Source organism: Plectropomus leopardus, chromosome 16, assembly GCF_008729295.1.
Source record: "Plectropomus leopardus isolate mb chromosome 16, YSFRI_Pleo_2.0, whole genome shotgun sequence".
Lineage (NCBI taxonomy): Eukaryota > Metazoa > Chordata > Actinopteri > Perciformes > Serranidae > Plectropomus > Plectropomus leopardus.
This window is the reverse complement of record NC_056478.1, coordinates 25,512,676-25,539,544: the sequence shown is the minus strand read 5'-3', so window position 1 is coordinate 25,539,544 and position 26,869 is coordinate 25,512,676. Positions and strand designations below refer to the sequence as shown.

At 38.4% G+C, this 26,869-nt stretch overlaps 1 protein-coding gene across 1 annotated transcript; it reads right to left on the bottom strand.

Annotated features, from left to right (window-relative positions):
* Nucleotides 1-7,333: 7,333 nt before the first annotated feature.
* Nucleotides 7,334-19,106, bottom strand: LOC121955964 (tetraspanin-8-like). The gene is made up of 9 exons (XM_042504063.1): nt 18,888-19,106; nt 15,814-15,879; nt 14,105-14,221; nt 13,922-13,996; nt 12,470-12,565; nt 12,016-12,108; nt 10,885-10,956; nt 10,204-10,287; nt 7,334-8,255 (listed from the first exon to the last, which is right to left on the bottom strand). Exons 1-9 carry the CDS (start codon nt 18,945-18,947, stop codon nt 8,121-8,123), a joined length of 798 nt encoding a protein of 265 aa, XP_042359997.1. The 5' UTR covers nt 18,948-19,106; the 3' UTR covers nt 7,334-8,120.
* Between the last annotated feature and the right edge of the window lie 7,763 nt (nt 19,107-26,869).

Genomic DNA, 26,869 nt, shown 5'->3' with positions numbered 1-26,869 from the left:
AAATCTCTGGCCTCCTCCGCAGGTCATCCCCCTGGCCCGCAGCAGAGTGGAACGCAGCTGTGAGAGGAAGAAAAAAAAAGACATTTGAAGTTCACGTTGGGCTTTGAAAAGTGAAGGGAAATCATTAGGATGTAGTTTTTCTGTGGCTGAGAGGTACAGCTGGATGGAAGGAGCTGTGGCTTTGTGTCCACTTTAAACTTCATTTCCACCTCTGACCTGCGACTTTGTGGGAGTTCTAAGTTGTCCTCTGGAGACCACATAGTCCATCAGTTTTAACTTCAGAGTCGTTCTGCACAGAGGAAGCATGGGCTTCATTCACAGACTGTTGTATGCTCATATGCTCATATTCTCACTTATGAAGTCCATTTTTGGACAATGATGAAATGCCTTTGCACCGGCGATAGCTGTGGCTTGAGGCTTTATGCTTTTGGATTGTCTGTCCATCTGTACATCCCATTCTTCTGCATACGATATCTCAAAAATGCTTTGAAGGAATTCCTTCAAATTTGGCTCAAATGTTCACTTGAACTCAAAGATGAGCTTTTTATATTTTGGTGATCAAAGGTCAAGGCCACCATGACCTCATCTGTCTCATCCTTGTGAACATCATATCTCAAGAACATCTTGTGTGAATGTTTTCAAAATTGGCACAAACATTCACTAGGACTCAACAATGAACTGATGACATGTTGGTGGTCAAAGGTCAAGGTCACTCGCACCTAACCATTTTAACATTTATGCTAAGTATATCAGAGTATTGTATTGTGTTCAGGAATGATTCAGTGAGATTTTTGCAGCCATGCACAACCCCATGGCCACACAAGTCAATACTGCACAATTCAGCAAAATCCTGGCCTATTCTCATTTATTTTTAAGTTTAACACCAGCTTTTTAAAAGTGTCACTTTCACACATATCTATACATGGTAACGACAGTAGGTTAAGGTTAGAGAGACATCGTGGTACAGGTTAATGTAAAGGAGAAAATCCAGTCTCCTGTATGAAAGTCTGAAGACTTTTACTAAATATAACATGAGATGTGCAAAATCATCCAAAGACTTTTCAACTACTAAGTATTAACATCATTATTATCTTCTAAAATCCAGTATCAGTCTGAGTACAGTTTTAAATAAATTATTTTATTCCCAGTTTTCTCTCACATAGTGATCATGTTTTTACACACTGTACATGTTTCATTTGATCTGCTTTAAGTTTTCATAACACACTGTACTAAATGGAAATCAAAATTTGCCAAAGTCCAAACATGAGATTTTTAATTTCTTTGTTTAGCTCTAACAACAGTCCAAAACCTAAAAATATTCAGTTTTAAAATCAAATAAGACCAAGAAAAGCAGCTGTCACGGTAAGGAAGCTGAAACGGGAGAATATTTTACCTTTTTGATTGAAAAATTAGTGTTATTTATTATCAAAGTTGTCGAAGATCATTTCTGTTGATCAACTAATGGATTAATCAACTTAAAGCTCTACATGTAACCACGTAGGGGGATTTGTATGCGCAATGCTGTTTGTTTGTTTTAGTGTTTTCCTCTCCATGTGTGTGACTGCGCAACAGTGTGTGTCTAATAGACTGGGTTTGTGTGTGTGTTGAGCTGCATGTTAATGCTGACATGAATATGTATGAAAGTGACATTTATAACAGTGACTGTACGTCTGCTTTGAGTCAGTCTCTTACACCATTCCACCGTTTTTACATTAAAATTAAAGTGCTTTTTCCCACCGATTTCTTTAATGACCTTCAACACAGAGACGTACTGTAGAGTTTCCCAGAAAACTGAAGCATGCTTTGGGTTGGACTCTTGCAAAAAAAAAAGAAAAAATATGCAGATGGATGTCCATTAGATAGGATTACTTGTATTTTCCCACTCTGTGTAGATTTGAGCCTCCTTCATTCAAATGCTTGGTACTGCTAGAAAGAAGTTGTGGAAATGTGGTGAAATATTATAGAAAAATTTAAGGAAATATTTTCAAACTTCATAGGTTTTGGTTTTAAGACATTCAGAATGTTATTCAGCACTGCTGCTGATGTGGGTGAGTGTAAGATTGGCAGCAATACATCAAAAATTATTATCATAAAGCTGTTTTAGACATCAAGATGGCCGTAAAGTTCTTCACATTAAATATGAGCTGATAAAACCTTCAAAACAAAGAAGTATAGATCCACATGTTTGGTTTGTAAACTGTGAAAAGAACTTAAATTTTAATTGAATTTTTGCTTCGCTGTCAGTGCACATATTGTGTGCACGTTTGTGTGTGACAGTCAGTGACTCCACGGGTGTCTCTGCGTGTTTGGCTCCTAATTACACTTCGAACCCAGCAGCCAGCCTGCTGCACAGTGCTGTGAGCCTTACAGCACGCCGTACAATATGTCTATGAATCACTGTAGAGCTAGCGAGGGGTAACCAGGGAGCTAATTAGCCTTCTGTGTAGCTTCCTCGTGTTATTGTTTTTTTTCACTCCTCTGGATGCTGGAGAAAAAGTTTTTAGATAATAACTATGGATTATGTTTGTTGTTTGAAATATTTAGTAAAAGGATCAGAGCTAAGTTATAGGAGGAGAGTCTTTCCTGAAGCCTCAAGTATCTCTGATCATGGAATTTTGTTGTGTAAAGTAAAATTATTACAGTAATCTTCCGTGGATAACCTTCCACATAATGTAACAACGCCAAATTTATTTTCTGTAGCTTTCGAGATAACGTTGCTCAAATATATGTCAGTGTGTGACATCATTTTGTTTATCATGAGGTGTGCTTGTTTACTTTCTCCCCTTATTCTCTCTATGTGCATGCCAGCTTGCTGAAATTATGTTAGCATAGTGTTTGAAACTGAAATATTTGAAAAACGCCCCACAATTTTGGCAAGAATTTTTTTTTATTATTATTATTGAGGGGTCTTCAAAAGTCATAGATAAGGTTTGAAATTTTGTCCATGAAGATTGGAACCCTAATTACAAAAAACTATTATTAATAACTTTTATTATTATTATTATTACATTTAGATGATAATAATTTTGATGAATATTACTGTCATTACTCATACAGTATGTTTCACATTAGTGACCCTCAAACCCACACAAGCATCAGCACTGTAACAGGTTGTGAGTAATTTTTCCACGTGCATAGTCACTGAAAATTTTTTTTTTCAAGTCTAACGTGTACATAGTGCTCTGACATTCTGACATTGAAGTGAGTTGAGTTTTTTCTCTTTGAATAAGCAAAAAAGTAATTTTTTAAAATCTTAGGCCTGTTATTGGTGCTTACCCGGCGGAGATGTTGCTAGGCAACCACATAAACACCTTGTCTGTTACACTCACAACTCAGCAGCATTGAACAATGTCTCTTAAATGATCCAGATGGATGTAGATGATAATAAAAATGCTGTTTTTTATTTGTTCCAATACAAATGTAATAGGGCAGGATGTAGTCAAGCAGGACTGAAATCACCTGCTGAGCTCATTTAAAATTTACCTTCCACATCTGTGTAGAAGACGGACGCAAGATAAACAATGTGAGTGCTGCAGTAAAATAAACTGCAAAAAACATTAAAATTATCTCTAGATACAGCTTCAGGAAGACATCTGATCTAGCTCAATGTGGTATTGCACCCAACATGCCGTTTAATTTTTTACTCAAAATGCAATCAAAACTTTCTTCCTCCCTGGTAGAAATACAAGATAGATAGATGGACAAATAGACGGACAGATGGATAGTGGGACAGATGGAGGGAAAGGCAGAATTTATTTGCTATGATGACAGCAGAGCATGTAGATGTAGCAGCCAGTAGCTCCTCAAATCTTTGCTACCTTTTCCTTATATTTTTTTTTTTGACACCATGGGCCCTTCTGCTGAAGCACAACTTTTCCATGATAGGGAAGCATTATCAGGATCGTGAAGAGTTGTGTGGGGTTTGGCCTGAATGCAGCAGCCCATGAGAGGATCTCTACCAATGCCATGCTGAGTGGCCAGTCAGACCACATGGGAGAAATGAAAGCGAAAGCGCCTGAAGAAGAGAGGGAGGACAGCCGGCATCAGGGCGAGGCTGACCCCCCTTGGACCGAGAGCTGTTCCTCTATCAAGCCTTCTTCTGGCTAATGTCTGGTCGCAGGAGAATAAAGTAGATGAGATGTGATTGAGGCTCACTCAGCAATTGGAAATCAGAGACTGCTCTGCACATATCTTCATATGCCGGAGCTAGGGACGGATAGGCGGACCTTGTGGGAACCGACAGGACACAAGACTCTGATGCAAATTAAAAAAATGCACTGCAGGAATTGGATGATGCCATTAATAGCAACATGCCCAAGCAATTAGATAGAATTTGTCATAGTAGCTGGTGATTTAATCAACTCATCCTTCAACTCCAAAGATGTAACAGGATCGAGGACAAATGTAACTCTGTTTTTTCTTTGTGTAAAAAATGACTCATAAATCTACCTTCCTTCTACCTTCTATTTATGAATTTATTGATCCAGAATTGGGATATTGTTTTGACAGCAACAGAATAAATATATATGTGTGTGTGTGTGTGTGTGTGTGCGCACGTGTGTGTGTGTGTGTGTGTGTGTGTGTGTGTGTGTGTGTGTGTGTGTATATATATATCTAAAGAGAAAGAGAGAGAGAGAGAGCTATTGAAGAAAAAACACAAGATTTGCATTCATATATTTGTTCAGGGTACTTTTTTAAATGAATCTATCACTAAAGTAATAAAATAACCTGAATTGTAAGGGTCTAAAGTTGGTCCTGCACCCAATTTCAGTCTCTGCAGCGGCCAAGAACTAGCTTTTGCCCAGAGGCCCCTATCGGCTAATATAGCATCGCTGTTTTTTATTGTCTTGTTTTTCTTTAAGATGCCAGCTGTGAAAATAATTAATAGTTTTAAAGCACACTTTGGTTGTTTTTGACATACCCTCATTCCCCATTTAAGATGCTTTAAGATGCAATAAATAAGTTCTATTTCACATTCAGTATTTGCAGGTCTGTTGTATTTTGGGAATCTTGTGAAGGACTGTTTGTTCCATTTTATGTAAATATTTATGAATTATTGACTGGATTTTTTCTCAGGCATTGTGATTTGTCTTAGCTTTAACTCAATTGCCTGCTGCAGCCTGCAGCTCGAATATAAAAAATATTATTGTCTCACACTGTGAGGTTAATTTCTTACAAAGTTCTCTGCCTGAAGCTTTGCTTTTTCAATAAATGTAGAGCTGACAGTGTGCAGGATTGTACTGCCCTTTAGTCTAATGAAAGAGTCATGTTTGGTCAATTCACATTTATTGTTTCCAGTGAAAAGTGTAATTTGAACTAGTTTTAATCAGTTTTTCAGCAGCTCTTTGGATGTGGGTTTGTTCTTTACTCCGACACCTTTACTTTACCCTTCCTTTCAGCCCAGTTCAGTTCTTTGTGGGCTGATGTTTGATTTAGAAAAGTCACAGAAAAATCAAGCTCAGCTCTAAGATAATGTACATCTGCTTCATATTAAGTACTTTGAGGAGTCAGCAACATCAAACACGATTGCACTGAGGGAACAGTGATGAATTGATATGGTGGAAATTGACTTTTTGAAGTCACTCAGTGTACCTTTAGAGTTTCTTTTCCCCAGTGACTCCTGGAGGTGTCAGAGCTCGACTCCCAGCAGCACTTTGCCTTTATTGTTGCTGTGTCCCTGCACTTATCCCACCAACACAAATCCTTCTTTGTACTCTCTAATTAAAGTTATTATGATTCAGAAACTACCCAGCCCCCATCCATCTCCTGTAATTATTTTTGAAGCCTATTTTAAGTGCAGGGTTATTAATCATGTCATGGTTGAAGTACCCCTAGGTCTCAAGCATGCTGGGAGATATTTCCTTTCATAAGCTGAGGGCTTCTGTTCATATCGAGTCATTTCAAACCCACTTCACACCAAGTTAACCATCTGGCTTTTGATGTCTTGACTGAAGGAAGATCAAATCCTCACAACAAACTGCTGTACTACATTTACGTGAACATTTGTGCCGTGGATCAAAAAACACTGGTGCTGAATTTGTTCAGGGAATATTTTTACATGCTTTACTTTTTCATCTTCAGCATCATTCTGTCATCTCTACAATCCCTCCACTGTTGCTCCTTCTCATGGAAAGAAATCATTTCTCCTCCCTCTCGTCCTCCTCCTCCTCCTGCTGCTGTAACTTTGTGCTGTCATTAACAGCCCAGCCTCCAAGGTTAGAAAAGTAGGCGTGCAAGCAGCAAATCACTGATTCAAACTTCCAGACCATCTGGGAAAAAATATGGGCGGGGAAATAATGAGTGAATAATGTTCTCTCCTCCTCCTCCTCATCATCAAAATGTTCATCCAAAACATTTTCTTAATGTCTATGTTGTCTCCTACAATCTCATTAAATGAATTTGTCACTTGAGAATGGACATTTTAAAGATTGTAGTCTTGTAGTCTTTGAAACATGTAAAATTTGTGTGTGTGTGTGTGTGTGTGTGTGTGTGTGTGTATGCTAACATAACTAACGGTCTAAGCTTTTTCTTTTTTTAAGTATCTGACATGTGACAACACAGAGGTGTAAAGTGGTTTGGCTGTTGGCCGTGGTAATTGTTATCATTTAGAATTGCAGAATCACATTTGAACAATTGTTCATAAAGTTTTTTAGCTAAGCTAATGAAGCTAACATCACCTGACAGGTGAATGCCTCAAATTGTTCACCCACGTCCACATTGGTTTCTGTGTCCTCATTTGATACTTCAAAATTGAGAAAAGAGTCAGAGCTGTTTGAAGTGCCTTAAAAACATTTTTGTATTAGGGCATTTAAAACAATAGGTGTACTAAATGTACTAAATTGCAATTGCAGACACATTCAGTGCATTTGGGCCTTTTACATCTGTGAAGGCACCATAAATGTTCCATACAGGTTTTGGTGCAACATATGCTGCCATCCAGACAATGTCTTTTTAGGAGAAGTCCTGCTTATTCCGGCAAGACAGTGAGCCACATTTTGCACGCTACAACAGCATGGCTTTGTAGTAAATAAAACTTTGGGTACTGGCCTGCCTGCAGTCCAGACCTGTCTCCCACTGAAAATGTGTGGCAAATGAAGCGCAAAATACAGTGGAGACCCTGAACTGATGAACAGCTTAAGTCTTATATCAAGAAAATATGGTAAAGAATTTAACTTCCACAATTAGTTTCCAAGCACTTACTGTTGTGAAAACAAAAGGTGATGTAACACAGTAGTAAACACGCTTCTGACCCAACTTTTTTGGAATGAATTGCAGGCATCAAATTCAGAATAAGCGCATATTTATGAGAAGGAAAAAAAAAGGTAGAAAAAGATTTACATATCATTGCATTCTGTTGTTATTTTCATTTTACACAGTGCACAACAGTTTTGAGTCAGGGTTGTACATAAAACTGTACCACAAGAAAGCATGCAAGTGCTCCAGTAGCTTATTTATTTAAAATGTCATTAAAAACATTGAAATAATGCTAAAAAAAATAAAATGTACATAAAGTTTGACAGAATATGGTACAGATGATTATAGAAAGCTATAAAACCACAAAATGCTGACATTCTTATTAAAGCTCGAATACATTCTTAACGTAAATATTTCTGCAGTCGTGTCTTCATCAGTATTTTTCTCTCTCTTTAAAACTAAATATTTTTAACCAACTCATTTGGAATATTTTCTTTAATTCATATTTAAAATATGCATTCTCTATCAAGTACTTACATCTTGGATCAAATGTACTTACTTAAGCTTCCAATCTGGGATGTGGATACCTCCATAAAGTTTCAATGTATTCATTATTTAACACACTTAAACTATTTGACACCCCTTAAAGACATTGGAAAAGATGTGCTGGACATATAGACCTCCCTTATGTTGCAGAACAGTGAAGATCTCAGACTCAGTATTAAAACTGTCTTCCACAGCATGCGCCTTATCTGTATCCATCACCAACAGTTTTCCCCATTGTAAAACATTTATCTTCAGGGAAGACAGAAATGAATGAAGTTCTGTGGGGGAAAAAAGTATCCCAACAGGAAGAAAGAAATCAATATGTTCACATTTTTTATGCAATGTCACTTTTTGGAAGCGACTTGTAATACACCAAAGCATCAGGCCTTCTCAGACGGGTCTAACAGAATGGTGTAGTTGCCTGCTTTTGCCTCTTGACTGTAGACCACTGCAGGACTGTCTTTCTTTCTCCCCAGCTGACACAAGATGGTAATACACAGCACCACTGACGATATCTAAAGAACAGAAAAACAGAGATGTTTTTTTTTTACTTCCCAGTTATCTTTTGTTGTTTTGTGCTATGTACGTAAATACATTGTTTACAATAGAGCATCCATTTTAGAAGGAGACTGATGGGGGTGAAAAAGACAAAGCAAATGACAGATAGACCTCTGTTTTAAGGCCATCCTGAACAGCATTTTGGGGGGTCTGGAGCTTTGGTAATAATGAATATTAAATATTCAAAGATTCTGTCAGAGGTGGGAGTGGGTGGCTACCAATTATTAATCCTTCTCTTTTTGCACGCACAGTGTATTGATTCAGTCAGTCCTTACTTGCCCTTTCTCTTTATTCTGAGAGTAATATTACTGCCATCAGGATGTAGACAGACAGTTAATGAAAGTCTGTCCACACACACACACACACAGTATCAGGACAAACTGTTAGCATCACACGGTTAACAGTACCCAACTGCTATTGACAGGTTTCCGATGGATTCATGCTATTTCGGTCTTGTGTAAGTTTGTTGAGAATATTTAATGGCTCAGTGTCAGATGTTTGCCACTGCTGCTGTGTTAGTGTTTGCTAACTGGGTAGACGCTGAACTGAAAGCTCGCTGAGAGGAGAGTGAACCCAGAGTGTCGTGTCAAACAACACTAAAAGGTGATCGTTGGGCAGAGATCAGCATTTGCTGTCACCTCTACCACCACCAATATCAAAACAGACAAATAGATTTGAATTCTGTGGGAAACACTGAATCTTCATAATAATAGAATCTGAATTTGAAACACTACCTTAACAAAGTGCTTTGATAAATAAACATGTGAATAATATATGAATATCCAAATCCAATCATTGAAATCTTACCCAATTTACCAAACATACTAACATCTGAGTAGTCGTTTACCTATCACTGCAGGAAAAGCTCTTGTAAATAATAGGAAGAATAATGGCTGAACTTCATTTAGCTACAAAGCCATCATTAATGTCATTGGTAACACCTGTGCTTTTTCTATTCATGAGCAGATTTACCCTCTCTGATACACCTATCAGGCAAAGCCCAGGGCAAAATCATGCCCTTAGTGTCAAAATGTCTTGCTATAATTTCTAAATGTGCCTTGAGTTTTTACAACTGCGTAAGTAATACCAATTAAACCGAGTTTTACTTTGACGTATTATCACGGTGGTTCATGTGTTTCAAGTCAAGGAGATGGTCCATTGAAAATGTTCACTAAGCATGGGAGGCCGTTGTTTTTGAAAAAAGTGAACCATAAGATTCAGCCGCACTCCCCACCCCTACAATTTTCACCTTGTCTCTTAAGGAAACAAAAACTGAGGTAATCAAAAGCTGCACGACAAAATGGACCTTGAGATGATGTTGCTTCTTTAGTTTCTGTTTTCCAGATTAAGAATAAACCTTGAACCTGCACTATTAAGCCTTGAAAAGGAAGAAAAGTTATTTAAGTCCTTGAAAAAATGGAATTTTTAACATCTACATTGTCATGGCAACTGGGCAAGCAAACTTCTCAGTCAGCACATTTACATCATGTTAGAAAAAGTAGAATTATTGTGTTTTTGTGACTTACACCAGACTTTGAAAATCATGTTAGTCCGACTAAATCTTACTAAGTAGAATTTCTTGAAGTCGGACTAACACACCTAGATAATGTGGTTGGTGGTTGATTTAATATTTCATACATATGCCTCAAGTGGACCTTAACTGGTCTAGGCGTTCTGCAATTTCTCCATGGTTTTAAAATGAAATGATTCAACTACAAGGACAAAAACTGGAGGCATTGCTTTAAGAATGACCATTGTGTTAACCATTAGTGCACACTGGGAAGCTCGGCTCATTTATGTAGAGCGAGCTGTAAAAGTACATGTGGATAAACAAAGAACAAGTGATAGTGACATTAGAAAGGGGGGTACAATCATAATAGACATACACAGACTGACAGTACTTACCCAGACTAATGCGACTAACACATTTACGGCCCTTACAATGTCCAGGATCTTCAACAAATCAGCTATCATGTATGGAAAGCATGCCTGAAACAGAAGAGTGGATTAATTATTGTAACTTTTTAGGAATACATAGTTTCTACTTAAAAGCCTAACAGGGCTGGAAATCACAGTTTTAAACAACAGAAAGACAGTTTTGAAAATGTTACAATTATTACAATTATTACCCTCTCCTCATATTAGACGGCTTTGTAAATACAGCCGCATGCAGAATGTGGTGTTGGAAAAATCTAAAAGATCCGTTCCAGGCTGGGAAAATTCATGTGAATGCCCCCTCAATTCAGCACATCTCGAAAAGTCTGTGAAAATTTTGTTGCATGAGTTGCCAACTTGATGGCATGTATGCGGAAACATGGCAGATGACAGTAAATGTCTGATTGATGGTAGTAAGCTTTTATTAATTTATTAGTTATTAATTAGTTAGAAAAGTTAGTTATTAGCGCCAGGCAGGTAAAACTCTATTTTAGTTAGTTCAGGTGAGTGTATATATAATATATTCACCAAGTAAAAGTGTAAGAAAGCTTTTTCTTATATTGGAGCTATGAGGCAGATTTCACAGTGACATCAATTTAAGCACTAGCAGTTAAAAAAAAATTAACGTTTTAATTATAATGCTTTTATTACCTCTTCATAAATCATGATGGGCTGGTCATTGACTCTGTGCTCATACAGACTGCTGTTTCTTGGAGCTTCCACCTAGAATACACAGACATAAACCAGGGATCACTATGGTTAGGATTCATCCAGAGGGCAACATTAACATGTGTACTCGATGTCATGACTAAGTATACAATTAATTTATTAACATGCCTTTTTTTTTTTTTTTTTTTTTTTAACTTTCTCAGCATGTTAAAGGGATACTTCTGACTTTTTGAAGTGGGGTTGTGTGGAGTTTTTATTCAGTGTATAACATACAGTAATTGTCAGTCAGTACGCCCCCAGTTTGGACGTGGTAAGTCTGACATACAAGCTAAGCAATGAACTGCTGTGTTTGAGGTCTGCAACAAAACAGATTTTAGCCACCTAAAAAGACTAGTGTCATTCCACATGTATGTTATATTGAGAATATTTTCACTGCTTTGACTTTCCATCACATAGTCCATTCTAACGGAGAGGCCATAAACGGTTTAAATTTCCCATCTATGTGCTTGTCAAAGCTCCCAGAGTCCATTGACAAAAAATATTTTGGTGAATCTGAGCTAACCCTTTTAAACACCAAAGTCACACAGTAACACAAACAAACTAACTGATCGAGGCAGTGATAGACCAGCTGCTCCTGTTCAGTGATGGTACATCAGGGTTTTTCCCCAATGCAGTCTGGCTTTGAAGTGAGTGATACAACAAATTAATTTCCTCTTTGTAAATCACTGTCTGATGGAACGGTAAAGCAGTAAAAATATCTAAATATAGTGTACACTTGAACTGTTATTGGTTTTTTTTTTGTTCTGTTTTTTTGGTGGGACTTATTTTAGGTGGCTAAAATGACTTTTTGTTGCTGATCTACAGCAGTAGATTGTTTAGCTTCCATATCGAACTCCAGCCTGCTTCTTCAAAGTAAAGTCATGTCAACTGACATCTGCTGTATGTAATATAAAGTGTGAATGGATATGTACTTTATACAACCCCACTTCAAAAAATCTGAATTATCATTTTAAACTTAAATGGAGCCACAATGACATACAGTTTTCTTAAGTTTTACCAATCAGTACTATTAGTGGGTCTTGTTGCAGGAATTGGAATAGCTTTCCCACTCACACATGGATTAGTTGTCTCATCAGTGCACACGCAGGACTCTGAGATGTTGTAGCCCCAGTCGTGGTAGCCCTGATCCACTCCACAACACTGAAACTGAGAGGGTAGATGGAAGGAAGGCAGATTACTGCAATGCACTTGAAAGTCAGTATTTTCCTCTGTTGCCTTTTTCTGTTTGTTTTTTGTTCACTGTCCTATACACGGCTCAACAGCGAGTCAAAGTTGCTCATTTTATCATGGAAGCACATGTGTCTGTATTTGATCGTCCACATCCATATCATCGGTGGACATCTCATTCTGTCTGTGTCACAAATACCTTATTCACTTATTGTTTTTGTATATGTTGGTGGTTTGTGTTGTCTGTGTGTTTTTTAGCATTGGCTTATCAGCACTTTAAAAAAAAAGTATTCATGCACTTAAATGCATTACAAACTCACACCCACACAAGGATACCTACTTTCATCTCTATATCCTTGAATGTGTCTGCAAAACCATCTGTAGCATTCCTTGGTGACAGCATATTTCGGAATTGCATCTTCACTGTTTTAAGCATCTGCAAAACAAAACAAAATAATAAAAACATGGAGTTAACCAGCAAATTGAAAATGTTATTGCATTTTGTTTGGAGGTACATTTGCGATTGACTTAAAGCCAAACCAGAAACCACCTTCAGACATGTTTTGTAACTCAAGTCAAAGCAAATACCACCACATTTTGTAACTAAGCAATGAAGTAATTTTTGGAAAATGCTTGTCATTACTGACAACAGTGGCCTTTAAGTGAAATACAGTCAGTATTGATATATTCTGTCTGTGTCACAAATACCTTATTTATATATATATATATATATATATTATATACACACACACACAATGCATGATCATGTTTATATAATTATATAATGCAGGAAACTGGAATACAGTCACATTTACTATTACATATAGATTAATTTATACCACCAGTTTTTCCCTGTGGCAACTTGCAGTATTGCAGTAAAAAAACTCCCTGCAATCCAAGATGCATTTTCCCCATAGACCACCAGATGTCTGTAAAACTACTGACACCTCCTAATGCAAACATGGTCAAATATGACTCTTTCTATTATGAATTTTTGATCCATAGAGGTTGTTTTATTTATAAAATTTCATGGAGCCAAGAAAAGTGACTAAAAAACCTTGATATCATCACAGTGTAAAGTCAGTGATCTGAGGGGAAACTTGCAGAAAAACCTAGTAACTAGAGACTTTTTTTGGCATATCCACGAGGTGAGCAATTCCATCAGACTTAATAGGCGCCATCTTAGGGTCCTATATCTAGTTGTTATTATGCTCTACGGACGGAAATTTGCATTCTTGCTCGCTTTGAAGTGCTTACACTTTATATTTTAAATAGCTTCCTGATGTTTATTGATATCAATTTTATGTTCTTCAAATTACAAAAACCTTGACCTTTGACCACCAAATTATGATCAGTTCATCCTTAAGTCCAACTTGATGTTTGTGCCAAATTTGAGCAAGTTCACTCAACATGGCATCCACGAGATTCGGACAGACGGACAACCAGAAAATATAATGCCTTGGCCATTGCCTTGGCCAACTATGACTTCTAAAGGATAAATCAGTCACCTTTACAACTGTAACCTGCATAAGTGACATGACAGGATGGAAGGCCTGACAGGCATAGAAACAGTTAGGTAGGGTTGAGCAAACTGTCTCCTAATCTTTGCTCCTGTCCGGCAGCACCCTTAAGGTCTGCAGAAGTCTATTTTTTGTATTAGTGTTAGCTGGTGTGCCGTTTGGATGCACCCTGATATCTTATTTTGTCTTTCTATATGGAAATTTGTACTGGGTCACAAACATGTCACAAAAGTACACATTTCAAACACATATCAAAGTCAGCTTTGTAATACCTTTGGTCGCATAGCTAGGTCCATAATTATATTTGCAACAATGGCCAGACTGCTCAGGATCATTATAACTGCAAACTGAGACACACACACAAAGACACACATAACAATCATATATATATATGCAATTTTTTCAAGTATTACTTGTAATTATAACAACAAAAAAAAGTTTTTGTCTTTACCCACCACTATAAGTGCCCACTTCTTCTCTTTGCAGGCACCATACAGACCAAAGATGGTTGCAGTCAGAGTTATGATGGAAAAAATGTATGTGCCACTAAGGTTTGTGAGCGGTACATCTAGCTGTGGAGAAAAACAGAGAAGCGGGTCTGGTGAACAGCAACAAAAATGCCTGTGTTCAATGCCCTGTATCAGCGTGCATGCATGCTGCCGAAGTGACTGGATTGTTGCCTTCAGTTCCTGAGGACGACCATGGCAGTTTCCACTCAGATTACTGCGAAATAATAATTCTGAATGAATTTGGTATTTAAATGAAGTTCAAACATTTTTATTTGAAGACAGTAAAAACAGAGCACAACTACCACTTTCTGGCAGCAACAGACTTATTAGCAACACAAAGTACCAGGGCTACCCTCTGAAAGTTGGGACATTCACATCAATAGTTGGAGACCCTCAGTCAACTGAGATTGCTTTGAGTTGAGAAATCGTTTTTTTTTTTCTGTGCAGTGAACTTCTGGGGACGTTTTGGTCCCCAATTTTGCTGCAGATTGAGTGCTGACTTTCATGCTACTCTTTGCCGCAGGCAAGCTGCAGCGGCACAGAGGGAGAGAAAGACCGCACTGTACGACGAAGAAGTGGTGAAATTACAGCTCATAGCAAGTTAATATGATACAGTCTTTGACTTTGTTTGATATCTAGTGTTGGCAAAAAATATTGTAGCGCATTTGGGTTAGCCCCCTTAACTTACTATATTAATGGTGCATTTCCACGACATGGTACCAGCTCTACTCTACTCGCCTTTGGTATCTGGTACTTTTCTGCAGGTAGTTTTCCGATCAGAAGATAGTACCGCCTCAGAGTAGCTGGTCATCATAGGGACGCCTTTTGACACTGCCGTGATGTCAGTTCCAGCGCAACACACACATACGCACAGGGATCGAATTACATAGTGGCTTTCTGGGGAGCCCCATTTTCCCGTGTGCACCACAACAACCACTCTACAAAGTACACACACACTCTAGGCCAAGGACAGAGCTGCTGTGCAGCTACAGACTCTTTAGCAGCTAACCTAGTAGCACACAGTCTACGGTTGCACAGCACACACCCTTGGAACGATAAAGGCGCTACGTGGCAACAGCCTCTTATTCGACAGCAAACAGCAGCTAACATTAGCATAAATAACACACCACAGCAGTGAACAGTAACTGCCAGCTGGTTTGGTAGCCATTTTGGGGTGAAAGACGGAAAGGTATTTTTTTGAGGAAGAATGAGAAATACTTTTTGGTTTCAGCTCCTGAGAAATTGCCTCTTCTCTTATCTCAGTCCAGTTCTAATTTAAGATATTAAAATGCTCTTTTTCCTCTCCCACTGCACAAATCTTTATTTGTCTTTCTGTATCAGTTCTGGGGAGAAAACAAGAACAAGTCTCAAGTCTATTTTATTTTGTCTAAGAGTTAAGAAACCTCTGAGAACCATATGAGCTGCTCAGAGGTTAAGCCTTAAAAACTGGCTGATTTATTCTTTTGCCCCTCATTTCTAATAAGGGGGTTTTAGAGAAACAGATCAGAATTGAGTCATTTCCAAGTAAAACGCCAGTTTATTTCTCAGAGTGAAAGAATGGACTGTTGTGAGCTGCCAATTTTTCCTCTGAGTGGCCAGTGGCATATAAAATACACCAAGTTTCTAAAATACAGTAATATAAATACATGTGTTACCTTTTCATTTCCGTGAATGTATCCATGGCTAAAGAGAGTGACAGCCAACAGCAGTGCACAGACGATCTGCAACAGAAGCAACACACTTTGTTATTTATCACTTTTAGGGTGATGAGTAGAGGTGCCAAGTTAACAGAAAAGCCACCAAGTCCAAATGAGAAGTTGGAGTGGGATTTGAAGCAGTTTACATTCCAACATCAGTTCATTTGGTAGTTTAAAAAAAAGCCTGAAAATAGTTTTCACAGCCCAAACCCACGTGGATAGTAAATGGGCTGATAATGGACTTTATGTGAGACTGTCCATGGGTTCCATAATGGCCCCATGCCAGTTACCCACATGTGTGGGTTAACCCCTGGGTTCCAGATAAAATAACCATTTTGAACCCATACCCACTTGTTACCCAGGTAGCCCTATAGTCCCCCTGTGAGGCCCACTTTGGTGGCCCTGTGGGCCATTGACATGAGGCCATTATGGAACAACAACACTGAAGTTAGCCTCCGTTTCAGCAGTATGAGGGAGAGTTAAGAAAAAAGTCATTTACATTGCGTGACGACTGATGCTGTCTTAAACCCACTTTCAAATTTTTGAAACTTTTTTTCTATTTGTGAAAATGCAAAAAGTGAGATTTTACTGCATTTTTCATATGTAAACCACATTAGACCAGGTCCAGATCGAAAGCCACTATACTTAGACAAGTAAAATCTGGACTAGATAACTAGAGAGGATAAAGATGATTTAAAACACAACTTCAGATTGGTGAAATATTAAGTCTATTCATGAAAAAAAAAAACAGGAATGATATGTACCTTTTTTGCATTTTCAAAAATTTGAAAGTTTCATGTTTTCAGGTTTCAGACAAGTTGAGGCTTTACTTAAAACACCTAAATTGCTTTCACCACAGTAGGAGGTGCAAAAAGCCAAGAATTGGTCGTTAAGCAATGTAAATTATTACGTATTTGTATGTGTGATCCATGTGGAACACACAAATGTTGGCCAGGAAGTAACTACCTTAAAAAACTTACCACAGAAAAACTGTTGCAATCACAAAAACTGTTTTTTGCACAGCTTGTAAAAAAGTTAAAATTTATTATAAATCCATCAACACTTAGCAACAGGGAGGCAACCACCTGCCACACAAAACAACAGCGACAGTTAAAATATACGTGACGGGACATGTCAACAAGCCGAACATGTACCCAATCCAGTTCCCATCTAGTACATGTCAAATGAGGACGGAGATAAGGAGGATGAAGGAGAGTACTGAAAACATAATTATATATGTTTTTATATCCATAGACACATACGATCAGGGTGGGTTTTATTGGCTACAGCAGCAGTCTTCAGCGTTTTCAGGCCAAGGCCGTTTTAGCTGAAAAAGAGACAGAACAGGGACACCCTGCTACGTACATTTAAAATTGTGTGGCATAATAAACTGGGTGGGTGAAGGTTGTCAGCCAGAGGGCCAAATCACTATTTGCTTTCCCCATGAGGGGGTAAACTTCACTTTGACAAAGATCAATTGTTGCGAAAGTCAAAACTTGTTGGATTCAAGTTAATGTGTATTTTCAGACCAGTGACATGCAGTCAGGGTCAGCAAGGTAGGCAGTGCCTGCCCTGTCTCTCTTGTAAATCACATTTTCTAAACCATTATTATTTCATAGTAAACTTCTATTTGTAATAAAACTTTATTCTTGTGATTTCTATCTTTGTTTATTAATTCAACAGTTTAGACGTTACAATGATAAATGTAGGATTTTGCGCCACTGAATATGAAAATAATCGAGAAAGGACGTGCATTTTACGGAGCCCGGGAGGTGACATGGATGTTTATTTGTTTTTTTAAACATGCGCACAAATCACTTCATGGTTTTATTCATCCAGTGACAAGATCAGAGCTGCATTCACTTTTTGGCAGGTTTAAAATGCACATTTCATGTGTAGTCTGGCCCTTTAAAGGCAGTTAAACAAGTAAAAGGGACTGGGTGGGCTATAATCTTTCAAATATAATCACTATGAATGAATTCAAGTCATTTTGAGGCAGAAACAGCTTTTCAGTGACATGATAGGAGCTGCAATCCCTTTTGAGCAGGTTGAAAAAGTGCATTTTATGTGTTGTATTATTGTCTCAGTACTTCATGCAAACGTTTTAAAACAAAAAACAAACACATCCATGTGATGTTTTCACGGGAAAAATCGACAGGCGGATGTTACCTAAAAGTAGCTTTGATCTACAAATTGGTGAGTTAGTGCACATTCATGCTTGGCTTCATATCGAATTAACTTTTTATTGTCGCTAACTAAGTGCATGACAGAAATGGTTAGTCTCTGTACCATAATTAAAGATATGGTTGCATTCTGATACTGAACATAGGTTACTGTTGCTGAGAAGCATAAGTTGCATTTCAGAACCACTGATTTTGTCTGCACTCCTGTACTGTAGGCTTTGTGAACCCTGTGTCATTGCCATTGAGAACTTGCTTGATATTGACTTGTGTGTGTGTGTGTGTGTGTGTGTGTGCACGCAAGCGCATGTCTGCATAAAGTGACAGAAGAAAAACTTGAATAGGTTTTGTCTGGCGTTCATATGTCAGTGCCTTGTTACTCACCTTACTGCATGTTACTGTTTCAGACATATTTTAATGATCACAATGATTTGTAGGCTAACTTTAAGGACCCCCTAGGGGTCCCGGACCACCTGTTGAAGACCCAGGAGCTACAGTATTGCACAACGGCAGAAGCATTATTAATGATAATTTTTGCTTATCATGTCTTGGAGGGATTTGTTTTTATACTTAGCCAACAACATCATCATGTACATACTTCCATCATCCTCTCCTTTCTAAAAGACTTTATCTGCCTCTTTAATACCAACAATTAAGGCAAAAACAAGACATCACGTTTCTTTACGAAGTTGCACTGAAAACAACTGACTTAAAGTAATCGACTGTCAGATTTAAGCATGTGATACAGGCAGTTTGTGTGTAATTTGACGGATAATGCTTGGAATAACCTGCATTTACCCCCCCCCCCCCCCCCGTTTCTGTGTCGGACAGCAGCAAAACAACAGCACTTACCAATATCAGACTTGTGACGGTGATGTAACTCCGTTTCAGACACACGTTCGCTTTTCCCATCGTGTTGTGATTTAGGTCGCGATCAGCAGCAGCGATGCAGTGTGAAGTGTTTGCAGAGGCTCACAGAGGTCCAGCGCTGCGCAGGGAATCCCGCAGAGAAAGTTCACTTGGAGCCGCTGTCAGTTCCTGCGTGTTTGTGCGTTTGCGAAGAGTTGGAGGACGTCCTTATGACAGGCGCTCCCTATCTGGAGGGGCTGTGCGTGGGTGTAACTGGAGAAGAGGTGGGAATAATGAAAGTCGTTTTGGGGAAATGCTATAAAGAATTGTTCGTCAGTTCTTCAGAATCGGTTGTGAAACACACTCATTTTTTCCTTCTTCTTCCACTTTGATTTTACATCAGTCAGCAGAGTACTAAGGAAAATTATATTCCGAGTACAATAACTTTGACTAAAGTTAAAGTGAACATTACTGTTTCACAAACCTACTTAAGTAGAAGTAAAACAAGTACTGGGTAGATAAATTACTCAGTACAAATTACTTTCCGTTTTAATCATTATTAGGGTGTGCAGGACAGTACAGAAAAATGAAAAGCAATACTTGTTGATAAAAACTTTTAAAATGAATTGAATACCTAACCCCTTTCAATGTGGATTAATGAATTTAAAGGGGCACTATAGCTACAAGATGAGTTATTGTTGTTATTGTTGAAAAACAACAAAACAACTATAAAATAACAAAAAGATTCCCAACAACTACAAAAAATGCAAAACAATCACAGAAAAAGAGGTAAAACAATTACATATAGACGCCAAATGACCAAAGAAGACATAAAATTACCTTTAATATATTATAAAAATTACACCAGAGACCCAAAATCAAAAAATGGCAAGGAGATTCAAAACAACAACAACAACAACAACGAAAAGGCAAAACAACTATTAACTGTGTGTATCTTGCTCCTTTGTAAGGAAGGGGATAATCCGCCCCTGATGATGACATCAAAGATTATCATTACACATGACAAATGAACATACCGGTTGTTAATGTTGGTGAGCTAATATACATTTTCAAAAAAGTATGTGCTTCAATGTGCTTTTGAAGGTTAAAAAATGGGCTTTTAAAAACATAGATCTCAGTATTTTTCAAGAAGCACAGCAAGAACTTCATCATGTGACTTTTCTCTTTTTTAGATTTTGGTAGAAGTGTAGTCTATTTCGTCATGTGTTGTCGCTGGAAGCTGCTGTTTGTTCTGGGTTTTTGCTCCGTCAGCATTGTGGTCAAAAGAAAGATGGTGCATGAAACATAAATAGAAGTAGTCTTCAGACTTGAAAAGCACTGATTCCTTAAAAATATATTTTCACTTCCTACCATTACTACTTATCCTCGGCTTTGGTCTGTAGTCTTGGATCAGCTCCTCAGTGTCTTTACACCTCAGTCCTTTCTGTGATGTTTGTTTGAAGTCACAATGTTGTGAAGAGTTCACATCTGAAATCTGACGGGTACATGTTCCCGTTCGGGCTGGTGCTTAAATGTGTTTTGCGCGATTCTGTCCACAGTGGAAAGCTTTAATAGAGGTGTAAAGCTGGCAGAAGAGCCGTCAGAAGTCAAATTCAGAGGTTGTTAGTAATGCGTTGAACAACATTACTGTGGTTATAAAACACTATGATTCATATATTGTAAATGGCTTTTTCTGCCATTTACCTGAGACACATAAGTGTATTTTTCCAGAAAAGGATCAGTTTGGACGAGCTTTTTAGGAAATCTGCAGACAGATCATAGGGAGAACAGAGTTCTCAAAGGGAGCTGAGAGACAGATAAAAAATGAAGGAGGGGCGTCTAATTCTTAGTTCAGCTCAGTCCACCATAAAGCAACTATTGTCTGCTGTTGTCTTGGACGAACAGAGGAACTATAGACTATTTCACTGGAACTGCATTGACAGGGTCCTTGATCATTTCCTGTTAGCTGATGTCATTCACATACACAGCAAAACATTGCAATCCATCCATCCATCCATCCATCCATCCATCCATCCATCCATCCATCCAAAAAAGTTCATAAAGAGTCAGCTGGGACTAGTGTTTAGCCTGTTACTCAAGACATACTGTATATATAGCATGCCTTACACTCATGAAAAGTTGTAATGTTATTACTATACCTACTTCTCCCTGCCAACAGTAATTCATTAAACTTCATAGTACTTCTTGGCCCTGGTGCCATGATGGAAATAGTCACCGAAAGTACCAAGCGCTGCCCGCCAACTGGATCAACTGTTTTATTTTTCAGCTAAACAGCACACTAAAACATGCTTCTGAAAACATTTGAGGCGAGAAACAGGCAATGCAGTAACAGAGTCAGTGTAACATTTAAAAAAGTAATTAGATTCTTTTTCTTGTTTTTTTTTTTCCCCCCATTTCCCTATTTCCAGTCTCTATGCTATGCTAAGCTAACCAGCTGCTGGCTGTAGCTTCATATTACTTGTCCAGATAGAGTGGTATCAGTTTTTTCATCAAACTCTTGGCAAGACAGAAAATATACACTTTTTTTTACACTATTTCCCTCATATTTTTAAAAAGTTTATGGTGTCTGTGTGTGTGCAAAGTTTCGTACTGCACATTGGGAACTTATGTGTGATATTTCTAAAACAGCTGAAGGTGTAAGCACTTCGTTCCATCACCAACTCCCCTTTGTTTGGAATACTTTGGTTCCTGTGGGGCACATCAGCAACACTGATACTCCAGCTGCGTGTTTACTCTGAATCACTGGAGCATACTTCGCCAGATGAATGAATCCTCATACAGCAGTACGCTTACATCACCAATAAGTTTGTGAAGCATCTGCTTTAAATCTTTTTCCTGAAGTCCTCCCCAATTCCTGGGGAGACTCTTTCAGGTTCTTGTTCCAAAGCAGCACTGATGTTAGAAACATATATCTATAAATTTGATCGCCATGCAGTTGGGTCCAAAGGAAGCAGGAAGTTGAGGAACTAATCTGGATCTACAACCTTTAAATAACTCGAGACTTCAGTATCAGGAAAGAGTCAGTCACTCTGGGGAAATATGCAATCACTGCTTTTTCACTCCAGTCAAATCTGGTTAGAGTTTTTTTTTTTTTTTTTTTTTTTGTACATGTTGCAGATGACCTATGGCCTTTTTAGGCAATCCTGAGAGCTGAGCAGTCTGTTATGGACTCAAGTATTATGTAATAGATACATTTTTTGATGCTAAATTTATGTCATCAACATATGGTTAAAGCAAGGCAAACTTTTCTTAAATATGGAAGTGTCCTTTTCTGCTCCCTGAGCAGAAAAGTTTATCAAGCAACATGCCAGCGGATGTAGATGAGGTTTATTTTGCACACCATTTTTACAAACAATATACTGTAAATGATTTAGGAATGCAGAGAAAGTATATTTCCTGGAGTGCAACTTAAATCATTTGCAGGGATTGCGCAAGATATTTCCAGAGAGTGAGCAGTGGTTCGGGGGAGTGGACCCGGTGCTGGTAAATCACACATCCATTGGATGAGAAAAGGTTACTCAGTGACCTAAAATGATCTTTGTCAGCAGATGTGTAGTTTCTTTTCTTGTTTTTTTTTGCAGTTGAAGATCACATGATCTGATTGAAGGCTTAAGAGCAACTACTAAACGGAGCTAGTGGGGGGATTATTTTCTCAACCGCTGTTTGCAAAGTCTACAATCAGCTCTGAATCAGCATGAAATCTAATGGTAAACATCTGATTTGTTTGGTTCTATTGTTGGGTTAAATGCACATACATAAGAAAATAGAGTCGGAAAACGCAATCCCAGGTTCAAGTCCTTTCTGGACTCACAGACAGAGCAGCTCAATTGCCAAAATTAAAGGAACAAGCACTGTGTTTCTTCAGAGACTGTGTTTCTCAGTCCCAAAAGGCCCTATACTATGTCATGTCTGTAGCTCATTTCAGCTCACGCTTAATCTGATTTTAGTATTCAGACCCCTTATTTTTAAGTCCTTAAGTCCTAATTACGTGCCCGTTACCAGCACCAAGCTTGGTTTACTGGCTCTTTGTTGCAAATTAAGTACATCAAACTTTATTTAAAATGCACACCTAAATGCTGCAGTCATTTAAAGCAGATTAAAGCAGATGGGACAGGAAACAAAAAACTATATTTAGTCCCTGCGTTTAAAACTGCCAGGTAGAGCTGCGGTTGTGTTTATTTTGGATATGTAAATGTATTCTGCTGTTTTGCCCAAATTGCCAAAGATCCATATTATTAATGTTTTGTTCTTCCCTCACACAGACAAACACAACTCTGCATTTCATTTCAAAGATAACTTTCTTCTTCAATGGACAGGTGACACTGATAATTGTCATTGTTACAACCTACAGCTCAAAACGTGATCAGCAATTTGATTTTCAGCACTATTTGTACTTGAGAGTTACGGTGATGGCATTAATGGCCTGACCTTGTCAGAACAAATCGTAAAGTCAGACTAGGTCAGGGTTGAGTGCAGCTCCCCCTGGGTGCTGCCTGGGCTGATTGCGACCATTATCTTGTAATTCCAGCAGACATGTTGTAGCATGTTTCACAAGTGTCCCAGAAGCTAATAAAAATACACGCCTTGTCTATTTCTGACATAGCCATGGTGCACTGCATGGAGTACATTAGTTTCTCCTGCTAACATGCACTGTATGTAAAACATAGATACAAAGTATATATGCCGATGAATATCCTCTTAATGACTAAAACATGTGGAACAAAACCGAGTTGCAGGTGGAACACGGCGCTGCTGAAGAATTATCCCTCCTGCCTTAATGTCAAAAGTGCGGCAAAGATGAAAGAAACAGTTGACTTATTTATGCTGCATTGTCCTTGGTTTTAGTGGATGATAGCATATTGGGTTGGACCAGTAGATCTGCGTATTCTACACTGATTCTACGCTCAGAATAAAAGCTTTTTTTTTGCTTCATGCACCAATGAGCAGCTCTCATAAGAATGAATGGGGCCCCGCCCCCATGGCTGTATCCAGACTTCCCATAATACATCCATGGACTTTATCCATTGGATTGTCGACTTCCATTTTGAAGCCTCAAGTTCAGCATTTTGGCTGCACCAACTTAGTTTTTTTAGAGCCAGAAGTGCTATATTTGGACGAGAAATTGATTGTATTATTCTTGTAGTGAAAATATGCCATCCAGTTCAGATCTAGTGGCTTCATCAGAGAGCTTTCTTGGTGTGTTTCTGAAAATGCCTCAACAGCACTTTGACTTCATCTCAAACACACTCCATATTAAATAAACGGTTGAGAGTGATCCGGCACATGTCAGGCCGCTGGAAATCTGTCCAAAGTGGAAGGGGACCAGACACATCTGCCAGAGCAAGTAAAATACGAGATTCAAGATTTGTCTGGGTCCTAGGCAACGCATTAATGGAGGTCAGAGTGAATTATAGATGAATGTATTTCTTTCAGTGATGTGAGTCACATGAAACGGGTATTAAATTTAATTCTATGTGATGTTAGAAAGGTCATCAAAAATTAAATGTATCTTGGTGAGCCATGCAGACAGAATGGAAATAAAAAAGTCACTGATTTCATCCTCACTAATGTGCCAATACTGTTTATAACGATATTCAGTTATTATCTGTAGTGTGTGTTTTCGTGATGACTTTGAGTCTTCTGTTACAACTCACCATCTGGAAAAATGAGAAATGAAAACATAAAGTCTTTTTTCTCTTCTTCCTGAAAATCAAAAGTATTTCATAGAGCCCGCTGAGGAAACAGAAAGTTCCAAATCAAAACGAGCTGAGAAGAAAGATGATGCAGTTAATTCTGTCATCAGTTTGATCTCAGTCTGTTTTCTTACTATTTTTGCTGTTGTACTTTGTGTTCCCTCTGAGCTCCCGTTAAATCCCTCTGATTTATGCATCAAAAGCCTTTTTATTATTTGCACAATCTTTTTTTTTTTTTTTTTAGTCTTCTCTGATCTGTAAAAGTGAGACATATGAAACAAAAACACCCTCTCCTGCAGGACCACCGTGCGTCTTTGTCTCCTCTTTAATGGCGTTGATTCATAAGTGGTTCACCTGTGTTCACGTGCGCTCCATCATGTGTGGCATCGTGTTTTTGGAGTGAAAACTCCTCCTGGTGTTTCCTCGTGTCTCTCTGAGGCCTTCCTATAGGCGGAGTTCAGATGTGGATGGGATGAGAGATCTAATTGGAGCTGAGGTTTTGACACTCTGCAGCTCTGACAGGGCCGCGCTTGCTCTTCAGACAGATCGCGCCTCATCATCAGACCTCCTCCACTGCTCACTGTGGGAGGCTCGTCTGTGGCAGCTGACGTGCACTGATGGCCGGAGAGGGGATAATGACGCAAATCACAATATGTGGGCGCTGGTGTGGCAGCTCGTTTTACATGTTTACATAAAACTAGGTATTTTATAAATATACGTAAAGAAAGCTTTTCTCTGAGACTGTGTTCTAAGCAGTGTATGAGACACGAGAAGTTCTTGACCACTAGTAGCGCCGTGGAGCAGGGTTTTTTTATGAGTGGGTTTTGTTGCAGTGTTGGATTGTTTCTAAGTACATTTACTCAAATGCTGCACTTAAGTACTAATTTGAGGTCTTAGTACTTTATTTGAGTGCTTAAATTTTAATGCTACTTTAGTGCCCTGATGCACCAAGCCAGCTATTGGGCGTTGGTCAAGGTTGGGCTGATGGAGAGCTTCTGTCATCCTGGTTTTGTGGTGTGTCCCACACCGTTGGCTCTATCTGGCCCTTTATTAGGGCTGTCAAATGATTCATTTTAAAAACTGTGATTAATCGCAGCATTCAGGTAGTTAATCACAAGTAATTTAATTTTTGTAATCACATGCTTTAAGTTCCATTGGTTTGCATTTCAAAACAGTTTTGAAGTCTGTATTGTCACGGTAAAGCAATCCGTACAGATTGTCTTGATTAGGAATCAAAAGAGCAGAAAACTGCATCAGACTAGCATACAGTGATCTTCAGTTACTTAGTTACTTTTCAGATACAGTTTTTCATCCCCTTTCTGTCCAGTGAAAACAGTGTATCCACTTGATATTAAATCTTTGTGATAAATTGAAGGATGAAGTGTTTCTTAATGCGCTTAGAAAATTCTCCTCCTTCTTAAATAAATAAACTCTTTATAATCCCTCTTAGATCAGCCACATTAAAATATACATATCATGATTTTTTTCCCTCAGGTAGGTTTTAGCTGTTATGTGTAGTAATAAAAAGTCATTTGTTTTTCTCTTATACTAATAGTCGTCTAACTCACTGCAAATTGTCAAAATTTGCATTCAGTGATTGTTAACCTTTGGAATGTTTCCTGAATGACATTTTCAAGTGTCCTCGATGTATGTAAGAGCGTTGTTGTCGAAATGTGTCCGACTGTTTCAACAAGCACCAGCTCATTATCTGCAGCAACAGGCAGCCCTCTTCTGGATCTGATCTCAGGCAACTCTTTGTGTGTTTGTAGTTTTTAGTTTTTTTTTTAGTGCAGCAATCAGTTTTGGACTACAGGTTAAATTCTGGTTTAATTTTTTTTATATTCAAATCCCAGATGTGGGTGTTCAGGCTTTTCAAGGGTCACTTAAATGAAGTTTTAAACATCTACTCAAGTTTTGTGCTTATTTACAATATTGTGGTACTCAATTTTAACTCTGGACAGCTATGAGGAATTCTGTACAGGGAGACAAAAGTTTCCATATCAAGTCCCTCCAGCACACCCACTCCAGCGCCACCACCCACCCATCCTTAGCTCTAATACACGGGCAATTTCAGATAAACTCTTGGCCATTAGCCACAGAGAGGGAGTCTCTGACAACCATTTCCAAATCCAGTGTAATAGACTCATCCAGGCCATGCTCTGTTTTGCATACTCTCAATATGATTACAAAGCACAAAAGGCAAAGTCAGTTATTTCAAAATACAGAGATAAATTTAATTTCAGATAATGCTGTGCTAGCTATATTCTTCTT